This window comes from Lissotriton vulgaris, chromosome 12, assembly GCF_964263255.1.
Source record: "Lissotriton vulgaris chromosome 12, aLisVul1.2, whole genome shotgun sequence".
In the NCBI taxonomy this organism is placed as follows: Eukaryota; Metazoa; Chordata; class Amphibia; order Caudata; family Salamandridae; genus Lissotriton; species Lissotriton vulgaris.
In genome coordinates, this window is record NC_141700.1 from 643129500 (window position 1) to 643151034 (window position 21535).

Here is a 21535-nt window from a genome sequence, read left to right on the forward strand (position 1 = left end):
AATACTATAGGAACAGAAGGAGCAAAATCTATCTTGTGATACTACTCCTGTTTTCACCTTTCAAATGGTATGGGCAACACATCTGGCAGGATTCACAAAAAGGAATATTTTGCTTTTCTGAGCAAAGGGGGCGTTAGGAGTGCTTTGCTTGCCTCTGAACTGATGTACAGTCTTTGGAAGGATTTCCACACTGTCCAGCACCGTCTCCAGTCTTCATGCAGCATGTCTTCCCAGCAGTGGAGAGTTCAGGTTTGGTCTTCTTTGAGAACTGCTCAGACACCAAGGTAGCATGGAAAGCAGAGGCTTCCGCTGTAGGATAAAACAAAAAGTGGAAGTGAGTTTATTAGCATTTGCGCGTCAAAACAAAAAGCATCATCACTAAGGTCAGAAAAGTACATTTGGATATGTTATCTGTGATCCCTGAAAGGGCATTGATGAGGAACGCCTCTGGCTAGTAATTGTCTTTTACCCTGGTTCACTTGCTGCAGTCTTTCTTTAGATGTACAATTAAAGTTATAGGGCCATGTGTATGAACACATTTTCGCATTGATACAGAATGGGTGAAACCCTTTGATACATCTGGCCCTTAGATGTTAAGTACATGGCAATAAAAAAGAACATGCCGTGTGCAAACTGCAAGCATGTGTATGTCATTTTAAACATTTTAAAGAAAAGTCATGCTGTCCCTATAAAACCACTTGACCTCAGGAAAAGGCAATGTTACGTTCAGATAGAACCACACCATCCCCTTGACTGAACAGCTGGTTTACCTAGCAGGGCACTATGTACGCGACCTCACCAATGACACAAGCGATATCACACCAATATTTCCTTATTACTCTGTAACAGTTTCCTTACTTCTCTTTGTCACAGTGGTGCTCAGGTTTACGTTTCGGTCGGTGCCCTTGCTTCTTACAAGCACCAGTGCCTACTAGCCCGGCCCTGTAGGTTCAGCATTCTTTCTTTAGTGTGCAAAAGTTAGAGTTGTGTGGTAAACAAAGGAAGTCTGCGAGGAAGGCGGTAGTGTGTTAGTATAGACATAAAAGGTCCTTGAGGGACTCTACTTCAGTGTCATGAGATGTCTGGAAACGTACCAGCTTACGGTGGGGCTGTCACTACTGTGAGTACACCTCAATGATACACAGTATTTTACAATCTCAGAGTTATGTTTATTTTGCCTTTTGTGTGTGGGAAGAAATTGATAGAACTGACCACAGATGTATTGAGACCAGTTGGTTATCCTGCAGTTTGCAGGTAGAATTACTCATAGCAACATATACCTATCATAGAAACAAAGAACAAAGAGAGTAGGTCAGACTTTAATGTATTAATGCAAGTGGTTTGTATGTGACCACATTAAAGCCAGATCAATTTGTTGGCAATACTCGTTAGGTTTTGAAGCTGCTGGTTTGTGTGCCCATATGTGAGTTTGTAAACATAGCTTGAAGACTATCTTGTTTCAGCAGGAGTTCACAATCATTTAATCTTCAGGTCTGACCCAAAGTAGAGCCCATCCAAGAAAAAGCAGTGGAGGGATGCGGTTTGAGTCAACTGCACAGACTACATCAGCTTAGTGAATGGAAGGCACTGCGCTTAAAACACCTGATAATGTTAAATCACTTCTGAGAACTGCCCTTTGTATGTCCATAAGAAAGGTATTCATAACCATCCTCGTGGGAATGTTTATGTGGTTAGCAGACTCCAGTACAGAACTTCATGCCTACACTACAAGAACTCAAGCACAATACTTCATGCGGAGTAAACTCTGGTGGCCAGCTAGCCTGGGCAGGGTCCCCTCCCCCAAGCAGGCAGTGAAAAACCTAGCGGTATGGATGGACTCATCTCTTAACTATCGAGTCCAAACCAAAAAGATGGCAGGGTCCGGTTTTGGACTCCTACGGGGGCTTAGACCCCTGCTGGGCTTCTTCAATGCACCTACGCATCTGGTTATCATTCAGGCGTCTGTATTGTCCAGACTTGATTATGCCTGTTCTCTTTATCTGGGGTCCAACAAGGCAGAGGTTCTGAGGCTGCAAAGGGCACAGAACGCACCAGCAAGAACCCTTTTAGGTGTGCGCAGGCCTTGTTCTGTGTCCGAGGCCATTCACCGTCTTCATTGGTTACCTGTGGCCAGGCGTATTGAATTCAAAGCCTTATGCATCTTATGCATCTCCTTCAAAGCTTTGAAACTGACCACTCCTTCTATTTTGACCAACCTACATTTGCCATATGTCCCCTCACAACAGTTGTGCTGGTGGACACTCTTTTCGTAGTAGAGCGGCCATCCTCTGGAACGCACTTCCTAGGCATATTCGTGGCCTTAGCAACTATCTAGAATTCAGGAAGGCCATCAAGGCCCACCTTTTTCCTGCACCATAGTCCGTGTCCGTTCCATCTGCTTACGTCAGTGTTTCTGGGAAATACGTCTGGGATGCCCCTTTGCTGGGGCAGCTGTAGCGCTCTATAAGTCGCAGTAACATAACATTACCCATGCCTACAACATATGGTATGGAGCATATTTCCTCATGCCAACAAGATGTATTTAATGTGCACATTGTATGAACTAGGGTTAAAAACCAAAATGTGGACTCTAGTATGATACCTCGTGCATAACAGCAAAACTCAAGAGAACTCTAATTACCAGTGGCAAGAATGGGTATTGATATAAATCAACAAAAAACTGAAATATTGCCCAACCTTTTATTTCTAGGACTAGAAGTTCCAAAATTGATCCATTTCCTACACATCAGTAAACACTGAAAACATTTTAAAACATATTTTTACAAATTCAATTCATTTTCAAAACATGCAATCAATAAAATCAAAAATCTAATACCCGAGATGAGTTCTGCAATCATACAACAATAACTACAAAAGAACAGAAAACGCCCTTACTTTCAAAAGCATTCAAACAGACTATAAAAAGTAATTGGTGGTTAAAACTAGGATCCTTTGAAATTGTGATCCTTGTTCGTTCATTAGTCATATTACTAAATACATCTGAAACTTCACAAAAGAAGATTCAAATGATCATACACAAATATGAGAAATATACCAATTGCTTTAAAGAGGTTAGAGCAACCTCAATAGTCTGTTGGTTACAAGCTTATTTTAGATACTTTTAGTCGGATGGCTAGTTGGTCAACTAAATGGTAGGTAATGTGGCTTCTGCACATGCATACGGCTACTGGTAATCCATATGTAGGGAAAGGATAGGATTTGGGATGTACAGTGATAATAAAATGAAATGTGGGCATGATTTCTGTGAGTTATCTATTCACATGATACTTTATGACCATATCATGTGAATTTGGGCAGCATCCCAATTATTGTAAACACAGTCTTTTATGGCTCCTTCGTGCATGTTTAAATACTTTACAGAGGCGCCTTGTTCTAAACACTCAAGCACAGTATTCTGTTCAATGATCCAAGTGGGATCAATCAAGGTGCTTAACCCCGCCTGTATAATTTAATTCATGTTGATATCATATGGTCTGAGCCACAAGCCAATTTGTGTAAACAATCGTCTTTCTTCACTTGCATAGCAATCCAGTACAATACAAGACTAGGCTTGGCCATTGTGTTTTGAGGCAAATAACTTCTTTTAGAAGCAAAGCAACCTGAAGGTTCTTTGAATGTTGATTTTGTTATACATTCTCCCACCAAACTATATCTTTGCAGCAATTAAAAGTAAATCATTAAACAAGAGGTTGTGCACTTTCAGACATGAATTCTACCACTTTGTTTTGGTCAAATGTTGGACCATATTGCATGGCATCAATGACAGTAATGCTGACCCATATGCTTGTCCACAATGACCCCAAAGTGTATAAGTAGATATTTGTTAATATAGTAATCGTACAAAATTGCTCGCCCAATGGCTCACAGGGGCCCCGCTTTCATGGCTCAGCCCTGTTTAACTGTTAAACAATAGTCATGCTTTAACTGCTGAAGAGTCAAATCGTGGGCGAGTCTGGATTTCATAAGGATCCCAGTTGCAGATTACCACTGTTCTTTAGCACGTGTACAGGGCATTATCTAATATTAGTAGGGTGTCACTCAGGACTTTTGGTTCCACGCAGAAGTCTCGCCCAACATTTTCATCACAGCCAAAAGCCTGACCTGTTTTTGTGAATATGTGCATGGTGAGGATGTCGGCTTTAGTACATTATGGGCCTTTTGGTGAGTGGGCCTAGAGGGCTTTATCAAACTGCTTTCATCAATCAATCATTTTTAGGTCTCGCCTGAGCCAATGCCCTTGCGCATTGCTCCGGCGAGATTATAGTAAGGGGAAAGGAACAGTCTACCAAAAAGGCGGATTAGACAGGGTTCGTGTGATCTATGCGCATGCACAACACCAGCCACGTCACACACCACCATTTGTCTGTGCCTCGCATCAGACTTCAAAGGCTGCCGCTCCCCCGCATAAGACTTCCAAGGAATGCGCTCCCGCTCCCCCGCACCCCCACCACAGCAATGCAGAGAGCTTGTTCTGCTTGTGTGCTTGCATCTTCCTTCCTTGGCCCTGGGTGTTTTCTGTGTTCTCCCATTCAGTGCCTTTTTGTTCCCGTACTTGATTGCTGTACAAGCCCCAGCCCTCGCTGCCTCTACCATTATACACTCTCCCCCTTTGTTTTCCGGTTTCCCCTTGCTTTTTTCCGGCTCCATCATTCTGTGCTTTGATAAACTGAACGCGCTTTGTAGCGCGTTGTAGCGTTGTACCGCTGCGCTTTGTAGCGCAGCGGGAGCGCCGTCTCCGCGCCGAAGCCGTGCCAAAGGGGTGCCAGTCTGCGCCAGTCCGCGCTGGGTCCGTGCAGTGTGCCACCCACGCTGCCCTACAGACATCTAAGGTACACACTTATTCCAGGTCTCAGCTTTTGACTATAGGACACAGCATGCAGGATAGGATTTGCCCCCACTTCGATTTTTGCTCACTCTATAACTCTCCACACGCTGTCTGCCCGAGTTGTGGCTTCACTATCACACCACCCATCTCCCAGCTCCCCGCAGTAGTTCGCCTAGGAGATCTTAGCGCTACTGATATAAACTGCATCTTGATAAATGCACGCTCTCTTGTTAAACATAGACACGATATTGCTGATCTAATAACCAGTCATAACACTGACATTATGTTTATCACTGAGACCTGGGCAGACCTTGCTTCTGGCCCAGATTTTAACATTGCCACCCCAGTCGGCTATCAAGTAACTAGGCTAGATAGATCATCAGGGAAGAGAGGGGGGGGGCTCGCGATTATACATCGGACTAAGTTCCCAACAAAAACCGAACCACTTATTCTAAACTGCGCTGAGGCTCTCGCCTTTTCTATCTCTCTTTCTCCCATACAAATTTTTAAAGGAATTCTCCTTTACCGACCACCAACATCACGCACACTTTTCCTAAAAACTCTCAACCCGCTACTCGAACCTGTAGCTGCCAATCAAGACTACACCATTCTGGGAGATTTTAACTTCCACTTGGAGAATGAGAAAGATAAGGAATCGCACACGCTGATTTCAGACTTTCGGGCCGCTGGCTTAGAACAGCAGGTCAACTCAGCTACCCACCAAGCAGGACACACTTTGGATGCCTTATTTACTAATAACCCCTACATTACCGTCTCCACAGTGCTCCCTCTCATCTGGACAGATCACTTAGCTGTCAAATTTATAATTCTAGCTAAATCTCACAGAAATACCTACACCAGCACCGGTCCGCCGATTTTGTGTCGCGACTGGAAAAATATTGACGTCACCACTCTACACAACATCTTGGAATCCTCGATACCCGAGGACAGGCCCGACCCCCAGGAAGCCTCCCAAAACTACCAACACTGGCTATTCAAGGCATTAGACCAACTAGCCCCGCAAAAAGAAACAAAGCCCAACCGCATTAAACCTTCGGCGGCCTGGTTCTCGGAGTCATTACGGCTCGAGAGGCAACGTTGCAGAAATTTAGAGCGGCGATGGCGTAGGAACTATGCGGATCTTGACAAAGAGACATATAAGAACGCTTTGACTAGTTACAGAAAGATGATCACTGCGGCCAAATGTGCCTTTTATAGCACACAAATAACCAACGCTCTTAACTCAAACAAACAGCTGTACCAGGTGGTAAAAGACCTAGCCAACCCCCCTGCCCCACCATCTGTTGAACCATCTCAATCATTCTGCAACAAGGTGGCAGACTTCTTTCAGGCCAAGGTCAATGACATCTTTAACGAATTTACCACAACATCAACCACTAATACAGTCTGTCGGGAGACCTCCCGCTGTTCACTTAAACCAACTCTAGAGGTCTTTACACCGCCGACCTCCATGGCAAAGCTGATAAACACTGTAAAATCGGGATCTTCTTTGGACCCCTGTCCCCCACGTATCATTAAATCAGTCTCTGACCTAATAGCCCCAGTACTTACTAACATCTGCAGAGCCATATTTCAGACAGGCATATTTCCCGAAATTTGGAAAAAGTCTACTGTAACACCTCTCCTGAAAAAACCCTCACTAAACCCCCTAGAGCCGAAAAACTATCGCCCAATTGCCTCCCTCCCTTACCCTTCCAAAATTATCGAAAAGGCGATGAATCAACAGCTGTCAACCTTCATCGACCAGAACGACCTGCTGGACAATACGCAGTTCGGGTTTCGGAAGGGTCATGGGACGGAGACGGCCCTGATCAAAGCAGCTGAGGAGGTCAGGACTATTATGGACAGAGGTGGTACAGCGATTCTGATACTATTGGACTTATCCGCGGCCTTTGACACGGTCGATCATTCTATTTTGATCGACCGTGTCGCCGCCCTTGGCATCCAGGGCAGGGCCAGAGCAACGCTTGCCTCCTTCCTGGCCAATAGGATACAATCCGTGAAGATGGGAAACTTCAGTTCCCCTGACTTCACTCTTCCGTGCGGTGTCCCCCAGGGCTCCTCGCTAAGTCCGACACTCTTCAACATCTATGTGTCGGACTTGGCGAGGGTAATAAAGTCATTCGGCATAGGGCTTACATCGTATGCCGATGACACACAGCTGATTTTGGAAATACATAAAAATGGAGAAGCTGTGGCAGCTAACTTTCAGGCAGGCATGAAGGCAATCAGTACATGGATGAATCGGAACTGCTTAAAGCTGAATTCCGACAAAACGGAGGTACTGGTTTTTGGCGAACTAACTCCGTCTTGGTCTCCGGTCTGGTGGCCTCCTGAACTGGGTACACCTCCACCGCCAGTTGCCAAGGTGAAAAACTTGGGCGTGCTTTTTGACAGTAGGCTGACGTTCCTTGGCCATGCTAACGCCGTGGTATCGGCTTCGTTTTTCACCTTGAGAATGGTGAAGAAACTGCTTCCGTTTCTTCCTCCTACCGCTGGCAAAACGCTGATGTCCTCCTTGGTACTTTCCAAGGTGGATTATTGTAATGGCTTACTGCTTAATGCACAGGAGCAAGTTGTGAATAAGTTACAGCTTGTTCAAAATGCTGCAGCGAGGGTCCTTCTGGGGATACCAAAATACGCCTCTATCTCCCCTATAATAAGAGAGCTTCACTGGCTACCCATAAGAAGCAGGATAAAGTTCAAGGCCATGTGTATAACCTACAAGGCCTTGAACAATAACGGTCCTGACTTCTTCAAAAACGCTTTCAAAATCTATAAGCCCAGTCGAACTCTACGGTCATCTACAGTCCAACAGCTCCAAATCCCCCCAACAAAAAAGGCAACTTGGGGAGATAGACGATTTGTAGTGGCTGCATCCAAACTGTGGAACCAGATTCCATCTCAGATCAAGGAACATACCTCGTTGTTTTCCTTTCGAAAACACCTTAAAACATGGCTTTTTAACCAGTAACATCCTTTAACAACCATGTAATCTGTATGCACTAGCGCCGAGACACCGGAAGGTATTTGTGCGCTCTAGAAATTTTAAAAATAAATAAATAAATAAATAAATAAATAAATAGCACTCAACCCTGCGTGTTCTTAGCTTCAGTCTCTGTGCTGCCGCACCACATCACTCAGGGACACCACCACATCACTCAGGGGCACCACCACATGACTCAGGGGCACCCCTCACGGGCACCACCACATGACTCAGGGACACCACCACATCACTCATGGGCACCACCACCACATCACTCAGGGGCACTGACACCACCACATCACTCAGGGGCACCGACACCACCACATCACTCAGGGGCACCGACACCACCACATCACTCAGGGGCACCGACACCACCACATCACTCAGGGGCACCGACACCACCACATCACTCAGGGGCACCGACACCACCACATCACCCGGGGACACTACCACATCACTCGGGGACACCACCACATCACTCGGGGGCACCACCACATAACTCGGGGGCACCACCACATCACTCGGGGGCACCACCACATCACTCGGGGGCACCACCACATCACTCGGGGGCACCACCACATCACTCGGGGGCACCACCACATCACTCGGGGACACCACCACATCACTCGGGGGCACCACCACATCACTCGGGGGCACCACCACTTCACTCGGGGGCACCACCACATCACTCGGGGGCACCACCACATCACTCACGGGCACCACCACCACATCACTCACGGGCACCACCACCACATCACTCAGGGGCACCGACACCACCACATCACTCAGGGACACCACCACATCACTCAGGGGCACCGACACCACCACATCACTCAGGGGCACCGACACCACCACATCACTCAGGGGCACCGACACCACCACATCACTCAGGGGCACCGACACCACCACATCACTCAGGGGCACCGACACCACCACATCACTCAGGGGCACCGACACCACCACATCACCCGGAGACACTACCACATCACTCGGGGACACCACCACATCACTCGGGGACACCACCACATCACTCGGGGACACCACCACATCACTCGGGGACACCACCACATCACTCGGGGACACCACCACATCACTCGGGGACACCACCACATCACTCGGGGACACCACCACATCACTCGGGGGCACCACCACATCACTCGGGGGCACCACCACATCACTCGGGGGCACCACCACATCACTCGGGGGCACCACCACATCACTCAGGGGCACCACCGCATCACTCGCGAACACCACCACATCACTCAGGGACACCACCACACCACTCAGGGACACCACCACACCACTCAGGGACACCACCACACCACTCAGGGACACCACCACACCATCAGGGACACCACCACATCACTCAGGGACACCACCACATCACTCAGGGACACCACCACATCACTCATGGACACCACCACACCACTCATGGACACCACCACACCACTCAGGGACACCACCACATCACTCAGGGACACCACCACATCACTCGCGGACACCACCACATCACTCCCGAACACCACCACATCACTCAGGGACACCACCACATCACTCAGGGGCACCACCACATCACTCAGGGGCACCACCACATCACTCAGGGGCACCACCACATCACTCAGGGGCACCACCACATCACTCAGGGGCACCACCACATCACTCAGGGGCACCACCACATCACTCAGGGGCACCACCACATCACTCAGGGGCACCACCACATCACTCAGGGGCACCACCACATCACTCGCGAACACCACCACATCACTCAGGGACACCACCACATCACTCAGGGACACCACCACATTACTCAGGGACACCACCACACCACTCATGGACATGGACACCACCACATCACTCAGGGACACCACCACATCACTCAGGGACACCACCACATCACTCAGGGACACCACCACATCACTCAGGGACACCACCACATCACTCAGGGACACCACCACATCACTCAGGGACACCACCATATTACTCAGGGACACCACCACACCACTCATGGACACCACCACACCACTCAGGGACACCACCACATCACTCAGGGACACCACCACATCACTCAGGGACACCACCACATCACTCAGGGACACCACCACATCACTCAGGGACACCACCACATCACTCCGGGACACCACCACATCACTCCGGGGCATCACCACATCACTCCGGGGCATCACCACATCACTCCGGGACATCACCACATCACTCAGGGACACCACCACATCACTCAGGGACACCACCACATCACTCAGGGACACCACCACATCACTCAGGGACACCACCACATCACTCAGGGACACCACCACATCACTCAGGGACACCACCACATCACTCAGGGACACCACCACATCACTCAGGGACACCACCACATCACTCAGGGACACCACCACATCACTCAGGGACACCACCACATCACTCAGGGGCACCCCTCACGGGCACCACCACATGACTCAGGGACACCACCACATCACTCATGGGCACCACCACCACATCACTCAGGGGCACTGACACCACCACATCACTCAGGGCCACATGAAGGACCCGCTCCCCCTCTGCCCGACCAGGCCCGAGCCCGGTCCCTCAAGTATTACCCACCACCACTTCACGTTTTCCGTCCCCTCCGGGACCCCTGCCTCTGAACATCTCGACCCCTTGGGCCCGATCCACTACTGGGCCGTGCGCCCGACCTGGGCGCCATCTTGGACACTGCACCACGAGGCCGCGTGGCCTCTGACCGACCCTAACCCTGGGCCTGGCCAGGCCTCAGACATCCCGGCACCAACATCCACCCAGGGGGTGAGTGGACTACTTGGCAGGTCAATGGGAGAAAGAGGTGTCGATGGCTCTCCCCCGCCAGGTACCGCTCGCCCCCAGCCTCCCCGGGCGCTGGCTCCACCCCCCTGCTGGGTGTCTGGACTCCCTCATCCTGGACCCACCGATCTCCAAGTGCGAGGGTCCGGACATCAAAGGGCATCAGCCCTATAACTGAGGCAGCTCCAGAGCAGGAAGGCAGTTGTATCTTGGAGTCGAGAGACGCAAAGAAGAACTCATCCTTGACGGACTACTGGCGCTGCCGTAGCCCTACCTTGTGAACTATCGTCCTGCCTGTTGGCGCTGCCGTAACCTCCGTAAACCTTAATCGTCGTCGGGACCTGCTGGCGTGGCCGCGGACCGTTTTGCACCTCCATCTTCATCGGGACCTGCTGGCTCCGCCGCGGACCGTCGCCACCTTCAACCATCTCGGGACCTGCTGGCTCCGCCGCGGCCCGATCATCTAGAACGCCGAGCTCGAGGATTGAGAGCTATCCATCCATCCATTTGGTAACAAGACTGTCCCGCTACCCCTTTTCCCCACCAGAGACCCGAACCGAGGGGACCCCTGAGTCCAGACCTCCTTGTACCATTTGACCGTACTCGAAGAAATTGCTGATAAAGTATCGTTTAACCTTATCCTTGTGTGGTGTCCATCTGTGGGGGGGAAGTTACTTGTCTGTACGATCGCTGGAGACGGCTCTCCCTGGAGACCTCTCCCCTTCTACTCGGCCGACCCTCCCGGTCCGTCTAACATTGGTGGCCAGCGGCGCGATCCGAATCACCGCATAATCGTACAGAGAGTAGCTCACCCCACGACGAAATCACGATGACTACCAAAGAAAGCGGATCCACCGAGAAATTTCAGATGGAGAAAGTGGAAGAATACAGCCATTGTGAATTAAAACAGTTCTGCATCGAACTAGGTATCGCTACCACCGGTCTAAGTACCAAAGATGATTTCAAACAGGCCCTGGAGTCCTGGGCAGAAACCGGGGCCGTCAGACCCCCGGACCAGACTATCGCAGCAGTAGAAAAAGACACCGCGGCTCCCGAGGAGCGAGGAACGGGTCTCTCGCAAAACGAGATCCAGGAACGAGAAAGAACAAGACTACATGAACTAGAAATGGCCCGGCTCAAAATGGATGGTGAACTCAAGTTGGCCGAACAGAAACTGAACTTAGAACATCTGAGGCTCAGAGAAGAAAGAGAGGAAAAACAGAGACAAAGGGAGCTCGAGGAAAAAAAACTGGCATATGAACATGAGCGCAAATTAGCTGAGATAGACTTACGCAAGCAGAACAAGGAATCAGGGGCGACCGAGCAACCCCGCACCCCGGGAGCCACAGATAAGAAAGTACACATCCCCAAGGATGTCGTCCGAGAATACTTCCGAGAGGACGACATCCAACAATGGTTCAAGGCCTACGAAATAGCTATGACCTCCCACCGGATCGATCGAAGCGACTGGGGAGCCGGTCTATGGGGGAGATTCCTCAATGAGGGCCGCGATGCCCTGCTACAGCTCCCGGACCATCTGATGACCTCCTATGACCACATGAAAGCGGCCCTCCTCACCCGCTATGGGCTCACACCCGAGATGTACCGCCAGAGGTTCAGAGACTGCACCCGCATCCCGGGTACAACTTGGGTGGAGTACGTCAACTATTTCAGCAGAGCCTTCGAGGGTTGGATCAAAGGAAGCAATGTCACAACTTACGAACAACTCTTCAATCTAATAGTGTGGGAGCATCTGTCAAACAATTGCTTCATCGAGCTCCGGCAGCACCTCCTCGATAGCAAATTGACTGATCCACGGCAGCTCGCAGCCGAAGCTGACCGGTGGGAAATCACCAGAGTGGGCCGAAATGGGTCCTATGAACAGAACCGAAACCACCACGGTCAGCACCGTCCCCGAGGAGGAGGAGGGGGGGGCCGAGGAAGAGACAGCACTCCGGCCGCCCCCGCTGCCAGCACCACTCCCCCGGCCAACCGGGGCAGCACCCCGGCACGACCGGGATATAGGGCCAATGTCACGTGTCACCGATGCCAGCGAGTCGGCCACTACGCAAACGACCCAAATTGCCCACAGAACCAGAGCCCGAGACCCTGCCAGGTGGCTGCCGCTGCCCTGGGGGAAGAACAGATCTCCGAGGAACAAGAAGAATATGAGCAAGAACACCAAGAATGGGAGCCAGCCGCCATGGCTCTAGCCTGCTTAGGGGGGAAAGACATGGTCCCGCGGGTCCCCCTACCCGCTAACACCCGGAAGTACAGCCAATGGGTGAGCATCAATGGACGCCGGGCCGAAGCCCTCCGTGACACCGGGGCCAGTGTAACAGCCGTCCGCTGTCACCTGGTGACCCCAGAACAGTTCCTACCAAATATTCTCTGCCCTGTCCGTTCAGCCGATAACTCGGAAAGTTTGTGTCGGATGGCCTGCGTCCCTTTCGAATGGGGAGGAGTCTCCGGCATGTTGAAGGTGACGGTCCGAGATGATGCCCCCGTAGACTGCCTCCTGGGGAATGACCTTGAAAGCTCCCCGTGGGCAGCCGTAGAACGAAGAGAACACCTGGGGATGTTAGGCATCCCGGACTGGGCGTGCGTCACCACCCGGTCCATGGCCGCCCGGACCAACCCCCGACCCGAGGAACCTGAATGGCCGGCGCCTCCTCCCCCGGTCGCTCCAGTCGAAGACGCCGACCGTACCGTCCCCCCAGAACCAGCTCAACCTCCGGACCTCTCTGGCCTCGACCAGTAGCATCAAGAGGGGGGGCCCACACAGGAGCAGTTTCGCCAAGAGCAGAAGACCTGTCCCTCCCTCGAGGGACTCCGCCAACAAGCCCTCGCCCAGAGCGCAGGGGATACCTCCGGAACACATTGGGTCTATTGGGACAATGAGCTGCTATACAGTGAACAAAGGATCGCGGAGTTGGGGGCCAGTCGAGTGCTAGTGGTGCCCCTCCGTTTTAGAGACTTCTTGCTAAATCTGGCCCACGATGTCCCCCTGGCTGGACACCTGGGCCAGGATAAGACTTACAGCCGCCTAGTGACCCACTTCTTCTGGCCTAAAATGAGGAATGATGTACTCCAGCATTGCCGATCTTGCCCCACGTGCCAAGCCAGTGGAAAGAGCGGCCGCAAACTAAAAGCCCCCCTGCAACCATTTCCAGTGGTTACCACCCCGTTCGAGAGGGTCGGGATAGACATTGTGGGGCCCCTGGACCCCCGTACAGCACAAGGACATCGGTTCATCCTGGTACTGGTGGACCACGCCACCCGCTACCCCGAGGCTGTTCCCCTGCGAACTGTGACAGCCCCGGTAGTCGGCCGGGCCCTGATGGGGATCTTCTCCCGTGTGGGCTTCCCCCGAGAAGTCGTCAGCGACCGAGGCACGAACTTTATTTCAAAATATATGAAGTCCCTCTGGCAACAGTGTGGGGTCACCTACCGATTCACGACCCCCTATCACCCTCAAGGAAACGGACTCGTTGAGCGGTTCAACCGCACGCTCAAAGGGATGATTGGGGGTTGGAAGAGCCCCTCCGTCGCCAGTGGGATGTGCTACTGCCGTGCCTCCTCTTCGCATATTGAGAGGTCCCCCAGAAGTCCCTCGGCTTCAGCCCGTTTGAACTGTTGTATGGACACCCCGTACGGGGACCGCTCAGCCTGGTCAAGGAAGGCTGGGAAATGCCCCCTCTAAAGAACCCTCCAGATGTCTTCAAGTACCTCCTAACCCTCCGCAACCAGACCTGACGGTTCAGAGAGCTGGCAAAAGCAAACTTGGAGGCCAGTCAAGAGGACATGAAAAAGTGGTATGACCAAAATGCCTCCTCCATCGAATTTGAAACCGGCCAACAAGTATGGGTGATGTCCCCCACCGAACCATGCGCCCTGCAAGACAAGTGGACGGGGCCCTTCAAAGTAGTCGAGCGCAAGGGCCCTGTCACCTATCTCATCGACCTGGAAACCTCACGGAACCCCCTCCGGGTCCTCCACGCTAATAGACTGAAACCCCATTTCGTGCGTTCAGAACTCAGCCTCCTAATGGCCACCGACAACGGAGCCGAAGAAGACTCCGAACCCCTCCCTGACCTCCTACGGACTCGGGAGAAAGACGGCTCCGTGGACGGGGTCCGACTCTCGGAGGCCCTCACCCCGGAACAACGCCAAGAATGCTGAGACCTTCTGTTTCAGTTCGCCAGCCTGTTCTCCCTCACCCCAGGTGTCACCTCCTGGTGTGTGCACAACGTGGACACGGGGGACAGCCCCCCTATCCGCCACCGGGCCTACCGCGTACCAGATCGGGTACGGGCCTGCATCCAGGAAGAAGTAACCAAGATGCTCACGCTCGGGGTCATTGAGCCCTCAGACAGCCCCTGGGCCAGCCCAGTAGTACTGGTCCCCAAAGCAGCCACCCCCGGCACCACACCGGAACTCCGGTTCTGCGTCGACTACCGGGGCTTGAATGCAGTCACCAGAACAGACGCACATCCCATCCCCCGGGCAGATGAACTAATCGACCGCATGGGAGCTGCCCGCTACCTCAGCATTTTCGACCTGACGGCGGGCTACTGGCAGATCGGCCTCACACCCCGGGCCCAAGAACGATCTGCGTTTTCCACTCCTGACGGCCATTATCATTTCAAGGTCATGCCCTTCGGCATGAAAAATGCCCCAGCAACGTTTCAGCGACTCGTTAATCAGGTCTTGGCCGGACTCGAAGGATTCAGTGCCGCCTACCTAGACGACATCGCTGTATACAGCCACCACTGGTCCGACCACCTCCGCCACCTCCGAGAGGTGCTAGAGGCCCTTCAGCGAGCTGGCCTCACGATCAAGGCCAGCAAATGCCAGATTGGTCAGGGGTCCGTGACCTACCTCGGACACCAGGTGGGAAGCGGCCTGGTGGCCCCTCTGCAGCTCAAGATCGCCGCCATCCAGTCCTGGCAGCCCCCCATCACCCAGACCGAGGTACGCGCCTTTCTGGGACTCACGGGCTATTACCGACGGTTCGTGAAGGACTATGGTAGCATAGTGGGGCCCCTCACAGAACTCACGTCCAAAAATCAACCCAAGAAGGTCAACTGGACCCCAGATTGTCAAACAGCCTTCGAACAACTGAAGGCCGCCATGTGCTCCGCCCCTGTGCTTCAGGCCCCCGACTACAGCCGGGAATTCGTCGTCCAGACGGATGCCTCTGACCACGGCATTGGGGCGGTCCTGTCTCAATTGAACCCCGAAGGCCTTGATCAGCCAGTGGCCTTCATCAGCAGGCGACTCCTGCCTCGAGAACAACGCTGGAGCACCATCGAGAGGGAGGCCTTCGCCGTGGTATGGGCCCTCAAAAAGCTCCGGCCCTATCTCTTTGGCACACACTTTCGGGTCCAGACCGATCATCGACCCCTGCAGTGGCTGATGCAGATGCGGGGGGAGAACCCAAAACTACTACGTTGGTCCATCTCCCTACAGGGGATGGACTTCACTGTGGAACATCGACCTGGGCAAGACCACGCCAACGCGGATGGCCTGTCACGCTTTTTCCGCCTCGACGAGGAGAGTCCCCAAGAGGATGGGTGACTCTCCCCGCCTTCAGCTGGGGGGGACGCATGTTGGACAGGCCACATGAAGGACCCGCTCCCCCTCTGCCCGACCAGGCCCGAGCCCGGTCCCTCAAGTATTACCCACCACCACTTCACGTTTTCCGTCCCCTCCGGGACCCCTGCCTCTGAACATCTCGACCCCTTGGGCCCGATCCACTACTGGGCCGTGCGCCCGACCTGGGCGCCATCTTGGACACTGCACCACGAAGCCGCGTGGCCTCCGACCGACCCTAACCCTGGGCCTGGCCAGGCCTCAGACATCCCGGCACCAACATCCACCCAGGGGGTGAGTGGACTACTTGGCAGGTCAATGGGAGAAAGAGGTGTCGATGGCTCTCCCCCGCCAGGTACCGCTCGCCCCCAGCCTCCCCGGGCGCTGGCTCCACCCCCCTGCTGGGTGTCTGGACTCCCTCATCCTGGACCCACCGATCTCCAAGTGCGAGGGTCCGGACATCAAAGGGCATCAGCCCTATAACTGAGGCAGCTCCAGAGCAGGAAGGCAGTTGTATCTTGGAGTCGAGAGACGCAAAGAAGAACTCATCCTTGACGGACTACTGGCGCTGCCGTAGCCCTACCTTGTGAACTATCGTCCTGCCTGTTGGCGCTGCCGTAACCTCCGTAAACCTTCATCGTCGTCGGGACCTGCTGGCGTGGCCGCGGACCGTTTTGCACCTCCATCTTCATCGGGACCTGCTGGCTCCGCCGCGGACCGTCGCCACCTTCAACCATCTCGGGACCTGCTGGCTCCGCCGCGGCCCGATCATCTAGAACGCCGAGCTCGAGGATTGAGAGCTATCCATCCATCCATTTGGTAACAAGACTGTCCCGCTACCCCTTTTCCCCACCAGAGACCCGAACCGAGGGGACCCCTGAGTCCAGACCTCCTTGTACCATTTGACCGTACTCGAAGAAATTGCTGATAAAGTATTGTTTAACCTTATCCTTGTGTGGTGTCCGTCTGTGGGGGGGAAGTTACTTGTCTGTACGATCGCTGGAGACGGCTCTCCCTGGAGACCTCTCCCCTTCTACTCGGCCGACCCTCCCGGTCCGTCTAACACACCACATCACTCAGGGACACCACCACATCACTCCGGGACACCACCACATCACTCCGGGGCACCACCACATCACTCCGGGGCACCACCACATCACTCCGGGGCACCACCACATCACTCCGGGGCACCACCACATCACTCCGGGGCACCACCACATCACTCCGGGGCACCACCACATCACTCAGGGACACCACCACATCACTCAGGGACACCACCATATTACTCAGGGACACCACCACACCACTCAGGGACACCACCACATCACTCAGGGACACCACCACATCACTCAGGGACACCACCACATTACTCAGGGACACCACCACATCACTCAGGGACACCACCACATCACTCCGGGGCATCACCACATCACTCCGGGGCATCACCACATCACTCGCCGACAGCACCACATCATTCGCCGACAGCACCACATCATTCGCCGACAGCACCACATCAATCTGGGACACCACCACATCACTCAGGGGCACCATTAAGGGGCACCACCACATCACTCAGGGACACCACCACATCACTCAGAAACACCACCACATCACTCGGGGACACCACCACATCACTCGAGGACACCACCACATCACTCGGGGACACCACCACATCACTCTGGGACACCACCACATATCTCTAATCCACCACCACATATCTCTAATACACCACCACATCACTCAGCCCAACCACATCATCACTCAGCACCACAACAGCACTGTCCTTGCTTGCCACCAATAAGCATTGCCATAGCCAATAGGACTCGCATTAGGAAAGTGTAAGCTATTGGCTTTGTGAATAACAATGCAATTAATTTATATATTTTCAAAGCCAACACATTAAAAAATGTTTCATTTACAATATCAATAGCTCACACGTTGCAATGCAATAGGTCTCACATTAGGAAATGCTTGTTTGTAAAGCGCACTACATACCCCCGAGGGTCTCAAGGCGCTTGGGGGGGAGGGGGCGCTACTGATCAAACGGCCAGGTCTTGAGTATCCTCCTGAAGGTCAGCAGGTCTTGGGTCTGTCGTAGGCTCAGTGGGAGGGTGTTCCATGTCTTGGCAGCGAGGTGGGAGAAGGATCTCCCACCAGTGGTTGTTCTTTGGATGCGCGGGAAGGTGGCGAGTGAGAGGTCGGCGGAGCGTAGCTGGCGGTTGGGGATGTAGAAGGAGAGCTGTCTGTTGAGGTAGGCTGGGCCAGTCTGGTGGAGTGCCTTATGTGCGTGGGTGAGGAGCTTGAAGGATATCCTCTTGTTGACGGGGAGCCAGAGCATGTTTATTAGGTGGGGGGGGGGGGGTGATGTGGCAGTGGCGTGAGACGTCGAGGATCAGTTGTGCCGAGGCGTTTTGGATGCGTTGTCCTTTGATGAGCTTGGTCGGAGCTCCCACGTAGAGGACGTTTCCGTAGTGGAGTCTGCTGCTGACGAGAGCCTGGGTGACTGTCTTTCTAGTATCTGTTGGGATCCATCTGTAGATCTTGCGGAGCATGCAGAGGGTGTTGAAGCAGGAGGAGGAGACGGCGTTGACTTGCTTGGTCATTGAGAGCATTGGGTCGAGGATGATTTCCAGGCTGCGTGCGTGGTCGGTGGGTGTCGGGGCTGACCCCAGTGCCATCGGCCACCATGAGTCGTCCCAGGATGAAGGGTTGGTGCCGAGGATGAGGACCTCCGTCTTGTCTGAGTTCAGCTTCAGACGGCTGGTCTTCATCCAGTCGGCGACGGCCTTCATTCCTTCGTGGAGGTTGACTTGGGCAGTGATGGGGTCACTTGATGGGGTCCTTGGTGAGGGAGAGGATCAGCTGAGTGGCGTAGGAGATTATGTTGAGGTTGTGCTGTCGGGCTACGTGTGCGAGCGGGGCCATGCAAATGTTATCCCTGGGGTGCACCGCAGATGATCTCGAAAGGCTTTGGAACGGAATGGGGGAGGCGGACGCTCTGGGTTCTGCCGTAGATGAAGGAGGTGGTCCAATCCAGAGCCTTGTCTCGGATCCCTGCGGCGTGCGCGTAGGGTGCGGTGGCAGACTGTGTCAAAGGCGGCAGAGAGGTCTAGGAGGATGAATGCTGCGGTCTCGCCGTTGTCCAGCAGGGTCCTGATGTCGTCGGTGGCAGCAATGAGGGCAGTCTCGGCGCTGTGGTTGCTGCGGAACCCTGACTGGGAAGGGTCCAGGATTCTGTTTTCTTCGAGGTATCAGGTTAGCTGTCTGTTGACCGTTTTCTCGATGACCTTGGCCGGGAAGGGGAGCAGAGAGATGGGCCGGAAGTGCTTGAGGTCTCTTGGGTCTGCCTTAGGTTTTTTGAGTAGGGCGTTGATCTTGGCGTGTTTCCAGATCTTTGGGAAGGTCGGGGTCTCGAGGGAGAGATGATGTGATTGATGCTCAAGCTGGCCCAGGCTAGCAGGTGGTCGTGGTCGATGGTGTGCAGAGGGTCTGTTGTGTTGCTGTCTGTTGGGGCTGTCTGGGTGTTGAAGCGGTTGTGGATGTCTGCTATCTTGCGGTGGAAGAAGGTGGCAAGGGAGTCGCACAGGGCTTGCGACAGTGGGATGTCGTTGGTGTTGGAGCTGGGGTTGGAGAGTTCATTCACGATGTTGAGGAGCTCCTTGCTATTGTGTGCGTCGTTGAGGTGGTCTTTGAAAGAGGTCCTCTTGGCTGCCCTGAAGAGGTGGTGGTGGTGGTTGCGGATGGCGTCCTTGTGTGCTGCGTGGCTGTCTGGAGTTTGTTCACTGTGCCATTTCTTTTCTAGTTTCCGGAAGGCTTGCTTGGAGGTTAGTAGTTCTGGTGTGAACCAGCTGTCCCTCTTGCTGGTGTCTCTGTGGGGGGTTTCTTCAGCGGGGCGAGGGTGTTGGCGCAGTCTTCGATCCAGCGCCTGAGACTGTGGGCAGCTTTGTCGGTGTTGGAGGGTTCGGTGGGTGGGCTGAGAGAGAGATTTGCGTGTAGTTGGTCTTCAGTGATCTGTTGGGTGCGGTGGTGTGTGGTGGGTTTCTGGAAGGCGAAGTGGATGCAGCGGTGGTCGGTCCAGAGGAGTTCGTGGTGTGGCTGACTGAGATGTGCAGGCTTGAGGAAAAGACTGGGTCGAGCGTGTGGACGGCGGAGTGGGTGGGCGTTGTGACGAGTTGCTTCAGCCCGAGGTTGGCGAGGTTATCGATCAAGGTTGTTGAGTTGTTATCATTGTTGTCTCAAGGTGAAAGTTCAGGTCTCCGAGGAGGATGTAGTCGGTGGAGGTCAGGGCGTGCGTACTGATCAAGTCGGCGATGGAGTCGCTGAATTGGGGGCGGGGTCCGGTGGGTGAGGGGGTCGGTAGACGAGGGTGCCTAGGACGGTGGAGTTAGGGTCCGTGTGGATCTGGAAATGCATGTGTTCGGCGGTGCTGAGCGCATCGTCGGTGCTAGTTGAGACTCGGATACAGTTCTTGTGGCCGATAGAGATTCCTCCTCAAACACATTGGTGGGGTCTCTGCGGGTGATCGTGTAGTCGTCTGGGATAGCTATGGCGATGTCGGGTGCGGAGGAGTCGTTAAACCAGGTCTCTGTCAGGAAGGCGACGTCCGGGAATGTTGTGTCGAGCAGGTCCCAGAGCTCGACGGCATGCTTGCGTGCGGAGCAGGTGTTCAGTAGTATGCATCGGAGGTGGTTGGGGTCTTTCTTGGGGGGTGGTTCGTCGGCTCTGAGGCTGGAGTAGCTGCAGTCCCGGCAGGTAAAGGGGACGTGTGTATGCGTTTCGGGCGGCCTTGAAGCAGGTGTGGCTCCGTCCGGAGTTGAGAGCGTGCAGAGTGCTGGCGTCCTAGTGGCGTCGGTCGTCGTGGCGGGTGCGGGGACCAGGGGTTCTGGCGCTGGGCGCGGTCCAGGCGCGGACGGGTGCAGACGGGCTTGCCTTAGATGCGCCTTCGGCACACCAGCAGCCAGCATATATGGGTAGGTGGAAGGGAGGAGCAGCTGAGGGGCAGCGAATGGGCAGTGGGCAGTCGGGGGGCAGTCAGTCATAGTTCCTCAGGTGGGACTAGTACACACTGCCTGGCCCAATGCTTATTAATAACTGACAGAAGCAAGTGATGTTTGCCTTAATATCCAGTTAAACCCATATCAGGACTGTATTCAAAGCTCATTCTGGATTTTCGCTGTTTTAAGTGGTTCATGGTACATGTTGATGGGCAGTGCTGTTGTGAGCACTTTGACACCCAATTACACATCATGTTGTGCGGTGTTGTTCGTTTG

General features: G+C 53.5%; 1 protein-coding gene across 2 annotated transcripts in view; it reads right to left on the reverse strand.

The window, feature by feature from the left end:
- CTU2 (cytosolic thiouridylase subunit 2) overlaps nt 1-21535 on the reverse strand; it is a 167402-nt gene that overhangs the window by 25428 nt on the left and 120439 nt on the right. For both annotated transcript variants that reach the window (XM_086945812.1, XM_086945811.1), the window contains exon 12: nt 153-309. In XM_086945812.1, coding sequence (XP_086801938.1) covers nt 153-309 — 157 coding nt within the window. The remainder of the gene's footprint in view (nt 1-152; nt 310-21535) is intronic.